At 42.7% G+C, this 17,836-nt stretch overlaps 2 protein-coding genes across 9 annotated transcripts in view; one reads left to right on the top strand and one right to left on the bottom strand.

The window, feature by feature from the left end:
- Window positions 1-2,046: 2,046 nt before the first annotated feature.
- On the top strand, window positions 2,047-4,248 carry LOC122542604 (cholesterol 25-hydroxylase-like protein 1, member 1). The gene has a single exon (XM_043680563.1). It carries the CDS (start codon window positions 2,810-2,812, stop codon window positions 3,587-3,589), a length of 780 nt encoding a protein of 259 aa, XP_043536498.1. The 5' UTR covers window positions 2,047-2,809; the 3' UTR covers window positions 3,590-4,248.
- Window positions 4,249-7,596: 3,348 nt separating this feature from the next.
- Window positions 7,597-17,836, bottom strand: part of LOC122542603 (casein kinase I-like) — a 222,480-nt gene continuing 212,240 nt past the window's right edge. For all 8 annotated transcript variants that reach the window (XM_043680562.1, XM_043680555.1, XM_043680554.1 and 5 more), the window contains one exon: window positions 7,597-16,580. In XM_043680562.1, the coding sequence (XP_043536497.1) occupies window positions 16,526-16,580 (55 nt within the window). In that variant the 3' untranslated portion in view covers window positions 7,597-16,525. The remainder of the gene's footprint in view (window positions 16,581-17,836) is intronic.

Raw genomic sequence — 17,836 nt, 5'->3', positions numbered from 1 at the left:
CCTTCCCCATCCTATGCGCCCAAAATCTTGCCTAATTACACCATAATTGCCTTTCCCATAGCTATAACTCTTGGCCTGTGGTGTATTCCATCGCTAAAGTAAACATAACTGAATTGTGGTCACTTTCACCGAAGTGCTTGGTGAAGATTATCACAAGGCTGTAATGGTGTGTCATTTAGACTGAGAGGATACTAGCATTTCTCCCACTACTATTGGTTAATCGTAAATGTCCAGGTATATACAAGGTCATCCAAGGGCACTGCATTCAAGGATATTGTCATAGGGTGAAATTCTGATTGTATCCCCTCAAAGCACACAAAAAGGGACCAAATTGTTCAATTCCCAGCCAAAGAAAGCATTCCGACTTGATTGTCTCAGTACATGGGTTATTAAATAGCTGGTATGAAGGGATGTGTTCATCAAGCGCTACCATATTACAATCAATTCTGTTGCAAATCCCCAAAACTTCTCACCACCAAGGTGACCATTCAGCCCCTCAAGTCTTGTTGCCTCATTCCTACATTCCTTCCAATCTCGCCAGCCACTGTGCGGATCACCAAGCTGCATGCATGAGGACAGCTGGAGAAACTAGAAGTCAATGCGTCAACAGCTTAGACAAAACATTGGGCACAGCTGATGTTCAATCCAATGTCATGGACACACCTGTTGTCTCATACCCCTCAAGGCCCTGGGTTAATGGAAATCTATCCATCTCCGATTTAAAATTAACACTTGACCTAACATCAATTGCAAGTTGTGGGAGACAGTTTCAATCTTGTGTGAAGACCTGGTTTTTCATGGAAGGTCTTTTTACATTACAGACTATTTTTACTTTATAGGCTATGACACCCTAGTCCAAGACCTCCAATCAGTGGAATTTTTGTGTCTGTTTACAGTTTCCCTTAATATCTAAATTCTACATAATACAACCATAATGGCACGGTGGCTCAGTGGTTAGCACTGCTGCCTCACAGCACCAGGGACGCGGGTTCGATTCCCACTTTGGGTGACTGTGTGGAGTTTGCACATTCTCCCCGTGTCTGCGTGGGTTTGCTCCAGTTTCCTCCCACAATCCAAAAATGTGCAGGTTAGGTGAATTGGCCATGCTAAATTGCCCAGTGTTAGGTGCATTAGTCAAGGGTGGATGGGTTGCTTTTCGAAGCATGTGTCCAGAACTGGATAGTGTGTCATGGATGTAATTTTAAACTAGGATATCGATATAGTATCCTCGTACATTGATATAGATTTTATGGTTAAAAGACAATAAGCTCCAAAGCTCTTTATTTCTCACTCAGCAGGACGAATGCAAGAACCCCACATTTGAAAGGCAACAATTTATAAGGTTGTGAGGAAGGGTCACTTGACCTGAAACATTAACTCTGATTTCTCTGCACAGATGCTGCCAGACATGCTGAGCTTTTTCAGCAATTTGTTTTTGTTTCTGATTTAAAGCATCCGCAGTTCTTTTGAGTTTTAACAACTTGTATTGTTTGAGAAAAAGGGGACTGATTAGCTAACAAGTGGATCCTGCTCGGTCAATACATTGCTTTGGAGTCTACACCATGAAACAGTGCTCTTTCAGCTTTTTTTCAACTGAAAAAGGCAGAACATTAACATACATGCTTCCCCTTTGCAGAGGAGAAAGTGAGGACTGCAGATGCTGGAGATCAGAGCTGGAAATGTGTTGCTGGAAAAGCGCAACAGGTCAGGCAGCATCCAGGGAACAGGAGAATCGACGTTTCGGGCATTCCTGAAGAAGGGCTTATGCCCGAAACGTCGATTCTCCTGTTCCCTGGATGCTGCCTGACCTGCTGCGCTTTTCCAGCAACACATTTCCAGCTCCCCTTTGCAGAGGACAGGGCCCCATCTCCACAAACTCCTACCCGCTCAGTGAGTATAAATGTATGTGACCCTGACTGATAATTCTTGGCACACACAGGATTGTTGAGCAAGTGACACCCAATTACAGAATCTCACCTGGTCGATTACAATTGGTACAAGCTCTAGTAATCTTCCTGACAACTGATATTAGACTTAGCCCAAGTACAAAGTCAAACGGCAGGAATGTAACATAACCAAATTTCTAGAATTGGAATGGAGGGGGAAAAATTGGTTGCATCATTTGCAACATTAATAAGGTGAATTCAACAACATTAGTTATTTTTTTGTTGCCCAACAACAAAGCATAATACTTGAAAGTAACTTGAACATCTGGTCAATACTCTTTACCATGCTTTTGGCAGCTTCTCCTTCATTTCATGGTGACATATTGAACATGATTGTTAATGGTCTCAATTAGCTTAACCTTGTCATTAACCACAACTATCTGAACTTACTATTAGTTGATTCTCTAATGTTAAGGCACTCAAGGTGGCACCAATGAAGAAACTGGACTCAAAATGTCTGCAAAAACAAGTTTCAATTCTGCAAAGTCTGCAGTGTTATTAAGGAAGCTTATCTTGGTTCTTGGCCCTCTACCAAGTCAAAGGGATAAAGTGGACTTTAAGCATTAGGTGGAGATTAGCTCTGTACCATATTCCATATCAAGAATTCACCAGCTCTGCAGTAGGAAATTCTTGGACGCTTGATAACAAATTAGAAGGCCCTGTATTTAGAACAAATACTTTTGTATGTGTGGATTAAAGTGAAAAGGGTCAGTATTGGTTCAGCTCACATGATATAAACAGTAGTGGGCAATAACCTTCAGTCACAAAGTGACCGTGGGGAGGTGGAGAAAGATTGAGGCTGTCTCAGTACCTGCAGAGACTAGGGGAAGTATTTGGCTCCATCAACACACTTGAGTTGCTACATGGATTTTATTGATCGCTGCAACACTGCTCTCCAGGTGCTCTGGGATTATGTTCGGCTTCACCACACAGCCACAGTGACGTCTCCAGCCTTCCCTGTTCTTCTGGCTTTCTCTGGCTACCTCCTCTTCTCCACCCCCTTCGCTCTCATGGACCTCATTGGAAAGCGATTGCCGCTGCTATCCAAATATAAGATTCAGAAGAACCAGCCCAGTTTACAAATGATGGGCCAGTGCCTCCGTCAGGCAGTCTTCAACCACCTGTTCTATGTCCTTCCCGGGGTTACCATCAATTGGTTTTGGGACCCATCTGCCCCACTGCCAGTGAGGGCTCCAACATTCACCCAATTCCTGACTGGGGTGCTGAGCTGTCTGCTGGTGTTTGACTTCCAGTACTACTGCTGGCACCTGCTCCACCACAAAAGTCGCTGGCTATACAAGAATCTTCATGCCATCCACCATGAGTATGTGGCACCTTTCTCGTGGGCAACCCAGTATCTCGGGGGTTGGGAGCTGCTGACTGTTGGGTTTTGGAGCAGCACCACTCCGCTGCTGTTCAAGTGTCACCCATTAACTACGTGGGCCTTCATGCTGCTGAGTGTCTGGATGTCTGTGGAAGACCATGCTGGATACAACCTGCCCTGGGGCCTCCATAAGATCATCCCTTGGGGACTATGTGGAGGGGCCCCAGCTCATGACCTGCATCATCAGAACCCAAACACCAACTTTGCCCCTTTCTTTACTCACCTGGACCAGGTGTTTGGGACTTCCAACAAAGATTAAAGATGGGAAAGCTCCTGCGGAGCATAGTAGTGTCCTTATCTCTGAACCAGGAGGCCAGGAGCCAAATCCCATCTGCTCCAACATCGCTGAATGGGTTGATTAAAAATCTGTAAAGAGGGGGGAGCTACAGCATGTGAACACTTGCCTGATGCTTTCCCTGTAGATTGCTGTCCTAAAAAAGGACATTTCAGTATCATCCTTTGCCCAGTGCAGGGAGCTGCGAGAAAGCACGATTGTAAGATTGTATGCAGTGTTTCCACAGTTTCTCAAAGTTACAGCAGGAATGGCAACTGCGTCCAGTTAGAGACCCACGGAAGAAACAAAGAATTCCCTTCAATCTATATGAAGCTGACAATCAGACATCTAATAAAACAGTTGAAAATAGAAGCATTTAGTTTACTTGTATTTGATTTTCTGCCAGTGTGGGAACGCTTGTAAATTGTTGTTCCATATTTCGTAAGAAACACAATGTCCTAGCAACCAAAGGAAAGGGTTTAATTTCTACCCTCCAACCCTTCTTTCTCCCCCCATCTTGGGAGGGACTTCTCTTCCATATTAGGACATTACAAGTATGTTCACAGGCCTCAGTTTAAACATCTGAACCAGTGTCATCAGTGCAGCCCTCCCTCAGCACTACAGTGCAGTGTCAGCTGAGATTGTTCCCAGAGTAGAGAGTTTGAACTCATGTCTTGAGATGAGGCCTTTACGGCTGAACCTATGGTGGGAGAAACCTAAAGGTGGCAAGTGAGGAACCAAGAATTGAACCAATGTTGAACTGTGGCAGAGCACTAGGAATTTCATTTACCTACTGACTGGATTCCAAAGACACGGGGGGGCACGCGGTTCTTATGCATTATCAGCATGGCCACATTGGGCTGAATGGCCTTGCTCTATGCTACAACTATGATATATGAACCACAAAACCAATCTGGGATGAAAAGGTGGAAAGCAAGTCAACACCCACCTTGCTCTATGCTGCAACACTTCTATGATAATGTAACAAGGGCACCAGATTGAGAAAGTCATTGCAAGGTCAGAAAGATGGGAGAGGAATGTGCAACAAGCATAGGACACTAAGATTTGGGGCACAATCTTAAGGAAACAACAGAGAATCCCAAAGAATAAATGCAAAACGAGGAAACAGAGAATAGAGGCAGACAAAATGCAGAAGGTAGCGCAGGTCGAAACAGGCTCTAGAGGTGATCTTTCAGAAAAATATTGGATGCTGTGATTCTTGTAACATTTGTCTGAAATGTGTTGCCAGGGGTTTCATGCTCCATCCCTTCAATTCATGAAGTTCCAAAGACCCAGAGAAGCTTCACAGATCAATGGAGGAAGCAGAATTAACATGCATTAATGGAACAATAGAGCTAACATAAAACACTAACCCTGCTTATAGGGGCAATCAGGAATATAAGAGAGTCACTTATAATGAAGGTGTTCTTTGGGATAGAGGTGGGAATTTTCATCTTGAGTACACATCAGTGTGGAATTTTCTATTATCGCAAAAGCTGATTAACATTTATGTCAATGCCCACAATCTCTCAAGGCAAATAACATAATTGAGGCAAGAATGGAGAAAGGCTGTTTTGGCTGACACCATGATGTCACTCTCCCCACATTTAGGGGAGAGTTAAGGTCACATTTAGAAGCTTGTGAGACCTGAGCAAGTGATTCCAGGTACTGACTTGCTTTCCACATTTCCATCCCAGATTGGTTTTGTGGTTAATACAGAAGATTTTGGGGACTGGAGAAGGGACACGATTGTGAATAAGAAAAGGCTGACAGAGCAGGTAGAAAAGAAGTGACGATATAAAAGAATGAGAAAAGCCATAACGAACTCCACCAATAAACTGCATTTTGCCTTCCCCATGTTTACAGCTTAATCTTTTAATTTGCATATTCAATTTGATTTACCAGCTGTCATCCCTAATATGTACCTTATCAAATTCCTTTTCTAAACTAACTGCTTGATCTGCACTCTATTTCTGCCACACTTCTAAAGTGAATGCAATCACATATTGCCATGATGTTTACCCAAAACCTATTGATCTCTTTGGAACCATGGGTATTCTTCAGGGTCAGCTGAGAGAGTTGCTCCTACCCAAGAAGTGAACTGGAGCAACTGGAGACAGTTGAGGTTTTGCTCTCACTAGCACTAGAGGATTCTCAAGAGTTGTTGATAGATGCTATCGTCTGAGCTGGGAAATGCCTGATAGGCTGATAAAGGAACAAAACTTACTGCTTTATCCTGTACCATCACAACACCCTGAGTTAGTATTCTTCCAATAATTGCAAGGTCTATGGAAATATGCTGAGCTAGACAATTCCCTCATTGAATTATAATCCCTGTGTTGAACAACAGATCCAATGTATGTGTTCAATGAGTAAGGTATGTTTTGAATGCGACATCAACCTGCCTCTCGGGTGGATGTGTAAGATTCTATGAATACTTGAAGGGACATCAACATCAATACCCTAAAACTACAACTGCTGAAAAATTGGTTGCTGCCCTGTTGCTGTTAGCAGGATCTTGTTGTGCATAAATCCCCGTTCACTTGGACATTATGATCCAATTCGAACAAGAATAGATTAGATTCCCTACAGTATGGAAACAGACCCTTTGGCCCACACCGACCCTCCGAAGAGTAACTCCCAGGCCCATTCCCTTATCTTATATTTACCCCTGACTTATCACTACGGGCAATTTAGCATGGCCAATTCACCTGACCTGCACATCTTTAGATTATGGGAGAAAACTGGAGCACCCTGAGGTAACCCACACAAACATAGGGAGAATGTGCAAATCCACACAATCACCCGAGGCAGGAATCGAACCCTAGTCCCTGGGGCTGTGAGGCAGCAGTGCTAACCACTGTGCCACCATGCCACCCCCAAAGACAAGACCACTGGGAGAAAACCCCAAAATAACTGTGGATGCTGTAAATCAGAAACAAAAACAGAAATTGCTGTAAAAGTGCAGCAAGTCTGGCAGCATCTGTGGAGGGAAAAACAGTACTCCACCTGAAACCTTAACTCAGTTTTCTCTCCATAGATACTGCCAGACCTGCTGAGCAAGACCCCTAGGAGATCAGTGCTAGAACCAGTCCATAATAATAAAGCACTAACCTGAGATCTAATGCTAACCATTTACTAAGGAGTGTTTTCACGCAACTGAAAGCAGAGAATTATACTCCAATATTCCAACCATTTCACCAGCAAAGGTGAAAGGCAGAACAAACAGAATGAAAACAACCCATTCTATAATAATGAAAAAAAAATTTTAGACTAAATTAACCTTGAGATGCCATTAGTGGTGGGATATTATGGGCTAAAGGAGATAACTATACTTGGGGTTAATAGAAAGTAAAGCACTTTAGAAACTGGGTTCCTGCGATTTCCTCCAAATGAATGTTATAGGTTGGGTGAGATACACAAGAATCGTAGCTCAGCAGATGGAACCAGAAGTGCTCAAAGTGAAAATTAAGGAGCTTTCTGCTTCACTGTGGAGTCTGCAGCTTGAATTCATTATATTATCAACTTTGGATTTATAAACTGTGTAAGAGCTGCTCAAACAGCTGAAAAGGCTACCACATGCCTTTTACTTTTCATGCAGTGTGCAGAGTGCGAGAGAGAAAGGGAATTGGAATCCACAGAGAGAAAAGAATGAAAATGCATCCTGGTATAGCACTCTTTGAAAGATTCCAGAGCACCACCTACTTAGTAACATAACAAGCAGAAGAGGCCATTCAGTCCCTCCCTCGATTCTGTTCCACAGCTTTCATCACTGATTCTGGCAGCTGCCTGCAGGTGGTATCGGCATAGGTTTGGGGGAAAAACACAGTTCCTGATTAACAGAGTAATGTGCTCAGCCACCCTCTGGGAATACAGAACAATTTAATGGAAAATAATGATTAAAAGCTTAACCAAGGACAAAATACAGATGGAGACTTTTGCTAATTAGGTTAAGTGCAAGCCCTGTTCGTCATCACAAAATAAAAAGGTGCTGTAGAAAGAATGTCAGTTTTAATTGGAATTTTACAATGCAACATTTCTACAGTACAATGATAAGACTGTGCAATCCTGCAGTTTCTACTTCCAAACAGAAGACCCTACCCAAACTGATTAAAAGGGGGAAAAAAAAACAAATACAAGGATTTTGGGCTGGCAAAGCTGGGCCCAGTTGAGCCCTGGCCCTCACTTTATGTCACAGTACCAAACAAAGACAGTGTCAATTGACCATTATAAATTAAGATCAGAGAAAATGATTTTCTATCAGCTGTAGAACATAAACTCCTGTATGTGAATCCCAGCCAAACAAACATCTCCATCACAAATACAAATCTAGAGCTAGATGCAATAGGAGACTAATCAACAAATGTGTCCTTTTGCAAAACGCCAACCCAGAGACTCTCTAAACAGGCTATGGATCCACACCAGATCTTTACTTTTTTTTTTGGGGGGGGGGGGAAAGGATTGCTGACAACGCTGAACAAGAAGCCACGTGCAGAAATGCAGCACCAAATGTCATCAGGCAGAATTGTCACAAAAGCAAAATATTGTAGATGCTGGAAAAATAAGAAATAGAAATAAAAACAGAAACATTCAGCAGGTCAGGCAGCTTCCATGGAAAAAGAACTATGAATTAACATTCAATCTTCCATCCACCAAAACATTTGCTCTGGATGTCTGTCTGTCTCTCTTTCCATAGACGCTTCCTGTACTGCTCAATATTTCCAGCCTTTTCTGTGTTATGTTGAATTGTTTCATCCACAGCTCCGTAATACTGGAAGTTCTACATAGGTGCACCCTCCAACTTCTAGCAAGCATTGCAGATGCAAAAACAGTATTGAGTTGAAGATTCTTAAATGTCACACTTCACTCAGCACTCGAGATAACGGATCAACTTTTGAGAGTTGAATTTGGAGTGAGAATGGGAGAAAAAGTGGAGTTGAGGAGGCTGCTGTCTATTTTTCCCCACGTGTCCCACTCCTTGGGACACAAGGAGCAATGGGATTCTACCTGCAAAGTCCTGATTCTTCCAGACATGTCACCAGCTCCTTTCCCTGCAAAACAAAGGCTCCGCATCATATCTCCACAGCCAGCTTTCCAAAGACTCCTGTAATTAATACTGGCAACTTCATGTTGAGCTTCTTACCCAAGTCCCACAGAATTGAAGAATCTAAGTGGGTTTTATTAACACAATGCGTGAATGCTATGAAGAGAAATATATTTTATTTCACCACCGTAGCTCCATGACCATGGTGTGGCTTTTGAAAACTTCGGAGAAGTGCTCAAACTGTTCTGACGTGGCATGGTGTGTTGGACTGCAACAGTAACAGGCCACCAGATGGAATGCTCCTCAAAATGCTTGCTCCAAGGGGGGCACTTTAAGAGCTGTAGCATTAAAATAAAGGCTGGCAAAGGCATGGGTACAGGTACCTACACTCAACACTATATGAATTATGGTGTAATGCTATCCACTTACAACCCTGGGATTATTATAAGTGGAAGAATGCCTCAAGGGCTTTGAATATTCCTTTGCAGTTACAAGTTGGAAGGGAAAGTGAAGGGCCTGGCTTCACTGCAGTAGGTATCCCTACTTCTGCCCTCCAATCAAATCTCACATTTGAGCAATGTATCCCTCAGGTGTAGTGATATTCTGGGATAGTGGATCAGTGGGTGATGATAATTTATGGGTAAGAAAGATTCCTTTGAAGCCTTTGTTTGGACATGCAGGTATTTTCATTTTGAAATTGCACCTTAAATTCTCCCTTAGTTGCAAGTAAGGATGAGCATGCTGTATAACCAGCAAACCCTCCCGTTATGCTAGACACTGATTCCTAACCTATAGGGGATTTAGAAACTTCCATCCTGTTACTAATTTCAGGTTTTTCTTCCCTTTGCCCACCACCTAAAAACAACTTGGACACAAATAAAACAGGTAAACAATATCAGTTAAATTAAAAAATTCAGAATCAATCTATTTACACACAGAAATGTGTATGGTTCACAGCATATGACCTATGATTCCTAACCCAGTCTCTGTAATTGCAACATTCTTGTACAATAACCAGCCATCACCCCCTATGAATGGTAACTCCACCTGTCAGAGTGCACTTTGCATTCCTGTAGTTGAGCCCAATTGTGCAACCTTTGTAATTCAGCTAACAGCAACCTCAAGCGCTTCAAGGCTCACCTTCTATACCCCCCCCCCCCCCCCCCCAACCCCTTACGCCTCAGTTTCAAGATAGATTAATTTGACCCACTGACCAAAAAGTTGTTGAAGGATGGAGACAATGATCAATGTTCTTAAAGCTCCTCCCTTGTTGAATCTTGGTAGCAATTATAGGACCAGCTATCACCGGGCTAAGGTGATATTACAGCTCATTGTGAAGACTGAACTTCAGAAGTTTAGCTTTCCAGTTTATGATACTCCCTTGCCAAACCTTTGCACAATACGGACCAGTCGCAGGAGGTTGACAGGCACATTTATGTTAAGATTCTCAAACATAACAAGTAAGTTTTCAGTAGCAAGTAGTGCCTGAATTAAATTGTGCTTATACCCAGATGATAATAGAGCTCTAATTTAAATTAACTTGCGCCCTCCCAAATTTACTTAGGGTCAACTGTAGTGCCAAGAGTAAAGTGTAAATGTGCCTGATGCTGAGATCCTGTATGAGCCTGACTGCATCATTCTGACCAGCATGCCAAAGCAGTCAACTTGGTTAGGTTTTACTGTAGTTTGGTGATAGCTTAAGGATGAGACTTTTAATGGGAGGCGGATTACTAATACTTTTAATGACAATAATTGTCCTCTTATCACCAAATGGTTAAGTTTTGATTGAACCCTAACTTGATCAGCATCTGTTGCCATGACGTTGGGTACGGCTACGGAGTGCTGTCCAATCTATCTGCAGTCAAACACTCTTTCCAAGCTGATATCCAAAAAAGTGGGACAATTGAGAATGGGGAGACACCAGATCAACTCATTTTTGTTTTACAGTGAAGGCCAGTGGAGCTGCCCTTCCACCCCTTCAAGCTTGGGGTTCAAATCCAGCCCGGACCAATAGCCTGAAAGGCTCGGCTGAGATTGAAGGCCCAGCAGGAGCAGTTAATGGCAGGAAACCTACACTCAGCAAGGACTTTCTGAGATTGGGGTTAAGGTGCATCTCGGGCAAGTGGCCTACAGAGCTTTTAACAGCCCCATGTGGTACCCAACTGAAGAGACCCAGACCTACTACTAGGGTGAAAACATGTTGGGGGGAGGTGTAGTGTTCCGTTATTCCCCAGTGCTGGCACTCTGCAACTTAATGAGCACAAAATATATTTTAAAAAGTAATGGTCAATCACACTCACTTTAAAACAAAATAATTTTACTCTTTCTTCTCTCCCCTGCCCAACCAATGTTACACATCAGCAGTTCAACTGTATCTCAATCAGATACACTGCTGAAACAGATTCCTCATGGGAAGGGGATTTGGGACAAAGTGAAAACATTGTGCTGTGTGTGGCTTGATTACTAATAACTGCTTGGAAATGAGAGGCCTTGAGGTGGAAGGCTGATCAGGTGAAGTGGTGTCCAAATGGCTGGACACGGGACAGACCCATTCATCTTAGCTTGACAAGAGGCAAAACTATCTGTCGAAGATTGGTCTACATCTGGATTGGAGTGCTGAAACAACGTTTAGAAAGGGAAACAAGTCACTGCAGAATTCAGGGTTGAATCATCAAACCATCAAAAGGTCGTTTAAAAGGAAACAAGAGAAAAATCAAATGGGTGGTAAACTTGACAAGAGTTTCCCCAGAGTGTGCTATAATGGGATTGACCACAAAGGTTTGCAACCTACTCGTATGGTTAATTCAGAAAGAGAAACTTCCCCATCTCTTACCATAATGTTCGAATGTTGACAGCATGTAAGCTCAGGCTGGTGCCAGGAGTGCACATAGAAAACTATTTAATTCTCAATTTTTAAAAGAAAATAGGAACAAAAGGTTACTTTACCAAGAAAAAGGACAGACATGTTTAACCATTCTTTTTTTTTTAAAAAAAATGATTTCCACAGTTGTATTTTATACAAAAACAAAACTGTGGCCAACTCGTGAGAACCCTCCCCTGTGGATACAGAACAAGCAGCACAAACAGCAACAGTTGTAAAACAAGAAAACAAACCAAAACTTGGTTGTTTTTTTTTTGTAATTATTATAGTCTAGAATTTTGAGAATTTTATTAAGAAACTCATGCTCAGTAAGCGAACGTGTGCTATATTTACAAGACCACAAAGAGTAAAAACACAGCTTTTACTCACACGCTCAAGGTCGGAGCAAAACGAACAAAAGGAAGTCTCATTGATAGTGAAACCTAATCCTCCAGTCACTTTGATTAAATAGAAGCCTTCCTGCCTAAGCAACCAGGCCAAACCCACTGGTTTAGGTCCCGTTAGAAAAAGTTAGGACAGTACTTAGTGGAAGCTGGTCCTGACAAAACAGCCACTGAGAGAGGGAGGAAGAATCAGACAAATCTGCAATGTTGTCTCATTCAAATATTATTACACCTGAAAGCTGCATTGTAAGGAGATTCGGGGCAGGCTTCTTCCTGAAGTGACTGGATATTATAGGCTCCACTGTATCGCTAAATCATCATGTTCAAGTATGAGTTCTGACAGCAGTGATCAAAGTTCCAAACAACCAGCTATTAAGGAATCTATAATGGGTTTGTACTTCACCAGTCAACAGCTACGTAACCCTCTTTCTTAAAAAAAAAACTCTACGTTTTACCTCAGGTAGTTCCCAGCCTCTCCCAACAGGGTCAATGAGGAAAGGTCAACCCAAACAGAAAACATAACACTTAAGACAGAAAGAGCATCCAAGACAGACACCAAAAGTTGTTCACAAGAGCTGAGCTCCCCTGTTCCTTTAGAGGTAATTCCCAGTGCTTGTTTTTTTTGTATGGGCAGTTTCATAACATGTTTCATGACTGGAATGTGATACTAATCTATATTTTGGAATGGTATTTGATGAGTTGCTCTGCCTGTCAGAATGTGTAACAATGTTTACTTGCAGCAGCTCATCAGGAGACATTACAACTCCTTCCCAAGTCTGTTTTCCAAACACTGTAGATGTTTAGCTTCTTTGTACCTTTTAATAAAGGAACAACAGAAGGGCCTTATAGGAGCATTTCAAAGCATCTGGGAAAAATACAAACAAATTATGATTTTCCACAAAATGTATTTTAAATTAAAATTCTTAAGGCTATAAGGAGTATTCTGAAATAACAAAATAAAGTGGAAGATCAATTGCAGCTAATGAAATGTACAATCATTGTTTCATTTCTTCAATTCTTACAGAGCTGCCTCCTGGAAAATAGATCTTGTCTGACTGGGTTGCAAAGGAGGTGAAGGAGCATCACGTCCTCTAAGTTTACCAGCACTGCACCAACAAATTTGAGCCATTCTCCAGGGCTCTCAGCACGGTCAACAAAGCCTTATTTGGTCCCTGATGCCCACAGTTGGCAGAGACACACAAGGGGCTATGATCAATTTAGATTCAAGCACTGGAGAGTGCTTCCCAAGCCAATTTCCCTTCATTGCAACCTGAGCAATGCAATGCGTCAGTCTTAATGCTTTTTTTTGGCTGTTGCTGCTGAGGTGGTGTCTTTCTCGACTCCCCAAATAAGTCGTTTTCCCCCCTCTCTCTGCTGCTCCGTCAGCTTCTTCCACAGAATACCTTAAGCCCTTTGAAAGTTACAGCACAGAATGGTTAAATATGACGAGAATCAACACAAGTGTGAGGTATGTGCCAGAACACTCCAAATACTGTCTACTTCTGGTCATTCAAGTTTGTACTTTGCTTGGAAAGAAAGTCTCAATTAACCGATGGTTTGAATTAAGCAAGTCAAATAAAATTGCACAAGAGGCAAGTGCATTCATGTACAATTCTCATCAACATAATTCAAGTTACACAATTTTGAAACGAGTAGATTGTACTTTGAGTAAACAGATCATCTGGAGTTATCCACACTAACAAGTTAACCTGACAGCAGCAAGAGGATACCTGGATAAAGGACTAGTTAAGTCAAATCGGAACTGTCTACACAGACAGTTTAACCAGTGCAATCCACTGCCTGCTAACAGCTCCTCTGGTCCTGGAGCCTCCATACCTCCTTTGAAATATCTCTCGAAATGCATTAAGTTACTGGCCTGAGAAATTCCGCACTTTAAGGAACAATGTCTAGTTCAAAGAACTGGGACTACAGCCTTCGAGAAGTTGCATTTCCCCACCTCTCTGCACCCCCGCAGGAAAGGTGCCAATTTAAAATAATTATTTTTTTGACAATCAATTAAAAGTGTTGCTGCACAACCTGGTAACTAAAAACCAGCCGCTTGTTTCAGTGTTAAAAAGAGCAGAATATTGAACAGATAACAATGTTAACATTTTGCATGATGAGACCACAAAAGGAGATTCAAACAGCTTGCACAACTCTTGAAAGAGAAGATTGCTTCCTCCCACATAGCCTGAGCCGGTTTCCTCCGTTTCCATCTTCCCATATCGAAACTCCTAGATAGACTCAGGAGTGCATGTGGCAGCAACAGATGGTCAACACCAGCCTTTCAATGCACTGGGACATTTGACTTGCTATAGTGTTTGACTAATAGTGGTTTGCTGGTTACAATGATCAGCAGCCAATTAACAGTCTACTGGATGTTCAGGAGAATTTTCTTGTCACTGAAGTTACTGATTGCCCCAAGTAAAATCTTTCATGTACCTGGTACAGAGCCTGTTGCGAACTAAGATAACTGCAGATAATGAACCTTTAAGACACATGCAAACGCCCAAGGAAGGACTCTCCTACAGACACCTCTTCAGGATCATTTGGAATATGTGAGCAGGAATGTCCAGAGTAACATTGCATCACTTCAATCCATAGATTTCAGAGGTAAAAACCAGGGCTCAATGATGTCAAATGATTTGAGTAGGATGATCCAGACGTGGATGAGATTCACCGCATTCGGAAGTACTTTGGTTCAGTTCGCATTGCTATAGAAACTTAACTGAACTGTACTTGGGGCATTAGTTATGGTACGGTTAGTTAATTCTGGTCATTTAACCATACTCAGACCCTCTGGTGTTGTGTCCAGACATGTAGCTGGGATGCAGTGCTAACATCTCCATTGCTCAATTTGCCTCAACCCAGCTATCTAACCCACGGGAGAACTGGGGAATCACTTCGGGCAAAATGGTTAATCTCCATGAACTCATCTCCGGTGCCCAGCCTTTGGGTTTCAGCCGCAGCATGAGGAGGGTAAGTAAAGCCACAGGCACTTTGCAGCTTCCTGAGGATACAGCTACCTCAAGCAGGAATCTCCGCAGTCACTGGCCAGCAGGTTAGGAGTTGCTTAAGGATCCAATTTCTGAATATGTCACAGAGGGGAATTCCTCTGTAAACCCCACCCACCCTTCATGCTGACCAAACAAACCCCAACCACACAACCCTGCACCTCGCAGCTCTCCCACCCATTCGGTCAAAACACTGGGAGCATTTCCTACAATCCCAATGCATTCAATCCTTTTCAAGTTGCTGCTTGCATGTTATGAAAAGAATGCCACTCATTCGGACCCTATGAAGATGAGCAAATCCTACAACCACAACAAGGGAGACAGGTCAGGAAAAAGCTCCAGGCCACCTGGCCAGAGTCAGAAGAGTCTGTCCTCGAGGATGACATCACCACATGCAGTGCTCCTAACTATCTTCCTTTGTGCCCTGTGAAAATTGCCCAAAGCGTACATAAATATGCTGTCTATTCACTTTGGCAACTGCTATGCAGTCGCCCTTAGATCAGATGTCAGTGACATTTGTAGGCATCCTACGTGCCAACTCTTAGGGGAGGGGAGAGACAGAGAGAGAAAGGCGAGGAGGAGGAGGAGGAGGACAGGAAGGAAATTAATGCTGTTTTCACTTTGTAATGTTTCCACAGAAACAGTGCTCTTTGGATAATAACCATCAAACATTTCAACTAAAAAAAACATGTTTAAAAGTGGCAGTACTGGCTTGGAAATTACTGCAGCAGCCAGTGTGTGTTCACAATTCACACTGCATTTGATCGAATCTGGATGTCAGCAACATAGACACACACACACACGCACATTCACACACACGCGCGCACCCACCCCAACATTAAGTGCACCTTAAGAAAGCAAAAGAGCCCATCTCTTTTCGTAAAAATTACTTCAGCCGGCTTACAACGGCCAAAGCCCAAAAGTTGCAAACAAGGTCAAGAAAAGTTTGAACAGTGAAGGGGAAGAGGGAAGTGGAGGAAGGGAAAAACAGTAGATTTTAAAATTTCTCACAGCTTATATGCTACATCACAAAATAGAACAACCACTTTGTTTTTTTTTTGCGACAAGTGCACCTGTATCTGCCCATGTCAGTTTGGCTTACTCCTCGTTCCTCTGGGTGGGCAGCTCGGCACTGAAGAGTCTATTTGTACCCAGAGCGAGTGTTTCACCACACTGTTCATCTCGATTTGTGGTGGTGTGGAAGAGGTGCCGATCACCCAGTTTCCTCACCACCTTACCCCCTCCCCCCACCCCATCCCCACCTCCTCCAAACCACACTTCTCCCACACCCCCGTCCGCCCTAAACCGCAGCCAGGAAAAGTGAAAAGCCTGAGGACTTCTGCATCTGCGTCTGTCTGGCCATTTCTCTTGTGGGAATTTGGTCATCATGGTAAGAAGTGCAATTGAGCCTGAGTGTTTTGAAGGAAAATAAGAGGATCCTTTCCCAGCGGAGAACACGCAGGCACAGGCAAAAAAATAATAATCATACAAAACAAGGATCAGAGTCTGAAGCTTCTCAACCAGTCACGTGGCATTTTCATCCAAAACAAAGGGAGTTGAACATGCAAGCAGAACCTCGCCGCCCCTCGAAAGCTGCAGTCATTTGTGCCTATCTGCATTCTTCTTCCTTTTCCTCTTGAAGAAACAGCAACACCTAGAGGTGGTGGAAGACAAAAGGGGAGAAATAAAAACAATGCTATTAATGAAACTTGCAGGAGTGCTGCTTGCAAATGACTCACAAAAGAAAATAATCTTCCATTGAGGCATACAGTCACACACTGAATACCCACACTTCCTTAACACTCCCCCAAATCAAAACATATAATTATACAACTGATCTAGTCCATGCATTCAAAATTACACTTGATCAAACAAATAAACTATCAAGGGTAAATGTATATTTGATATCCAAATCAAGGGGAAGCTACACGGCTGAATGATGGATAAGGTTATGACGATACGGTTAGATAAAGTTGGGTGGAAGGGGCATGCGTGAAGCAAAAACAGTGACATTGATCAGTTTATTTTTCTTTATTCATTGGTGGGATGTGGGTGTTACTGGCTGGGCCCAGCATTTATTGCGTGGCCCTAGTTGCCCCTTGAGAAGGTGATGGTGAGCTGCCTTCTTGAACCGCTGCAGTCCACCTACTATGGGTTGACTCTCAATCCCATTTAGGGAGAGAATTCCAGGATTTTGACCCAGGGACAGTGAAGGAATGGCAATATGTTTCCAAGTCAGGATGGTGAGTGGCTTGCACAGGAGCTTGTGGTGGTGGCGTTGCCATGTATCGGCTGCCCTTGTCCTCCTAAATGGAAGTGGTTGTGGGTTTGGAAGATGCTGTCTGAGGATCTTTGGTGAATTCCTGCAATGCATCTTGTAGATAGTACACACTACTGAGCTGAATAGTCTGTTTCAATGTTGTACGTTGCAAAACTTTAGTTTATACATTGAAAACTATACACCGTAATTCAATGTGCAAGTTAAATCATTGATTTGCAAATCTTTGCAAGACCTCTAACAAGTTGTAGTAAAGAGATTGGCCACAGACAAAGGTACAATCCAGAGGTTGGCATCATTTCCAGATCCTCACAGTCAGTAACCATTGAAACTAATTCACGTCTTGTGGATTTTCAGTTACAAACAACAAAGGGTTCCTCAAGATCTTGAGTGGCAAAGTATAGTGGTTACAGTGGTATTATAACTATTAGTAAAACAAAAGTCTGGACTAATAATTAAAAGAATATGGTCTAATCCATCAGAACAGTCTGATGATGAGAGTTCAATTTTAATAACATAGAAATAACAAACTTGTGCCAGTAACTGCGACCATGAAGCTGTTTCTCTCAAGGCACAGTAACTGGCTCACTTATACCCTTGGAAAATACAAATTCATGGAATGTCTCTCTCAC

Source organism: Chiloscyllium plagiosum, chromosome 40 (assembly GCF_004010195.1).
Source record: "Chiloscyllium plagiosum isolate BGI_BamShark_2017 chromosome 40, ASM401019v2, whole genome shotgun sequence".
Classification (NCBI taxonomy): Eukaryota; Metazoa; Chordata; class Chondrichthyes; order Orectolobiformes; family Hemiscylliidae; genus Chiloscyllium; species Chiloscyllium plagiosum.
Note: the sequence above shows the minus strand (reverse complement) of the source record. Positions and strands in the feature narration are given on the sequence as shown.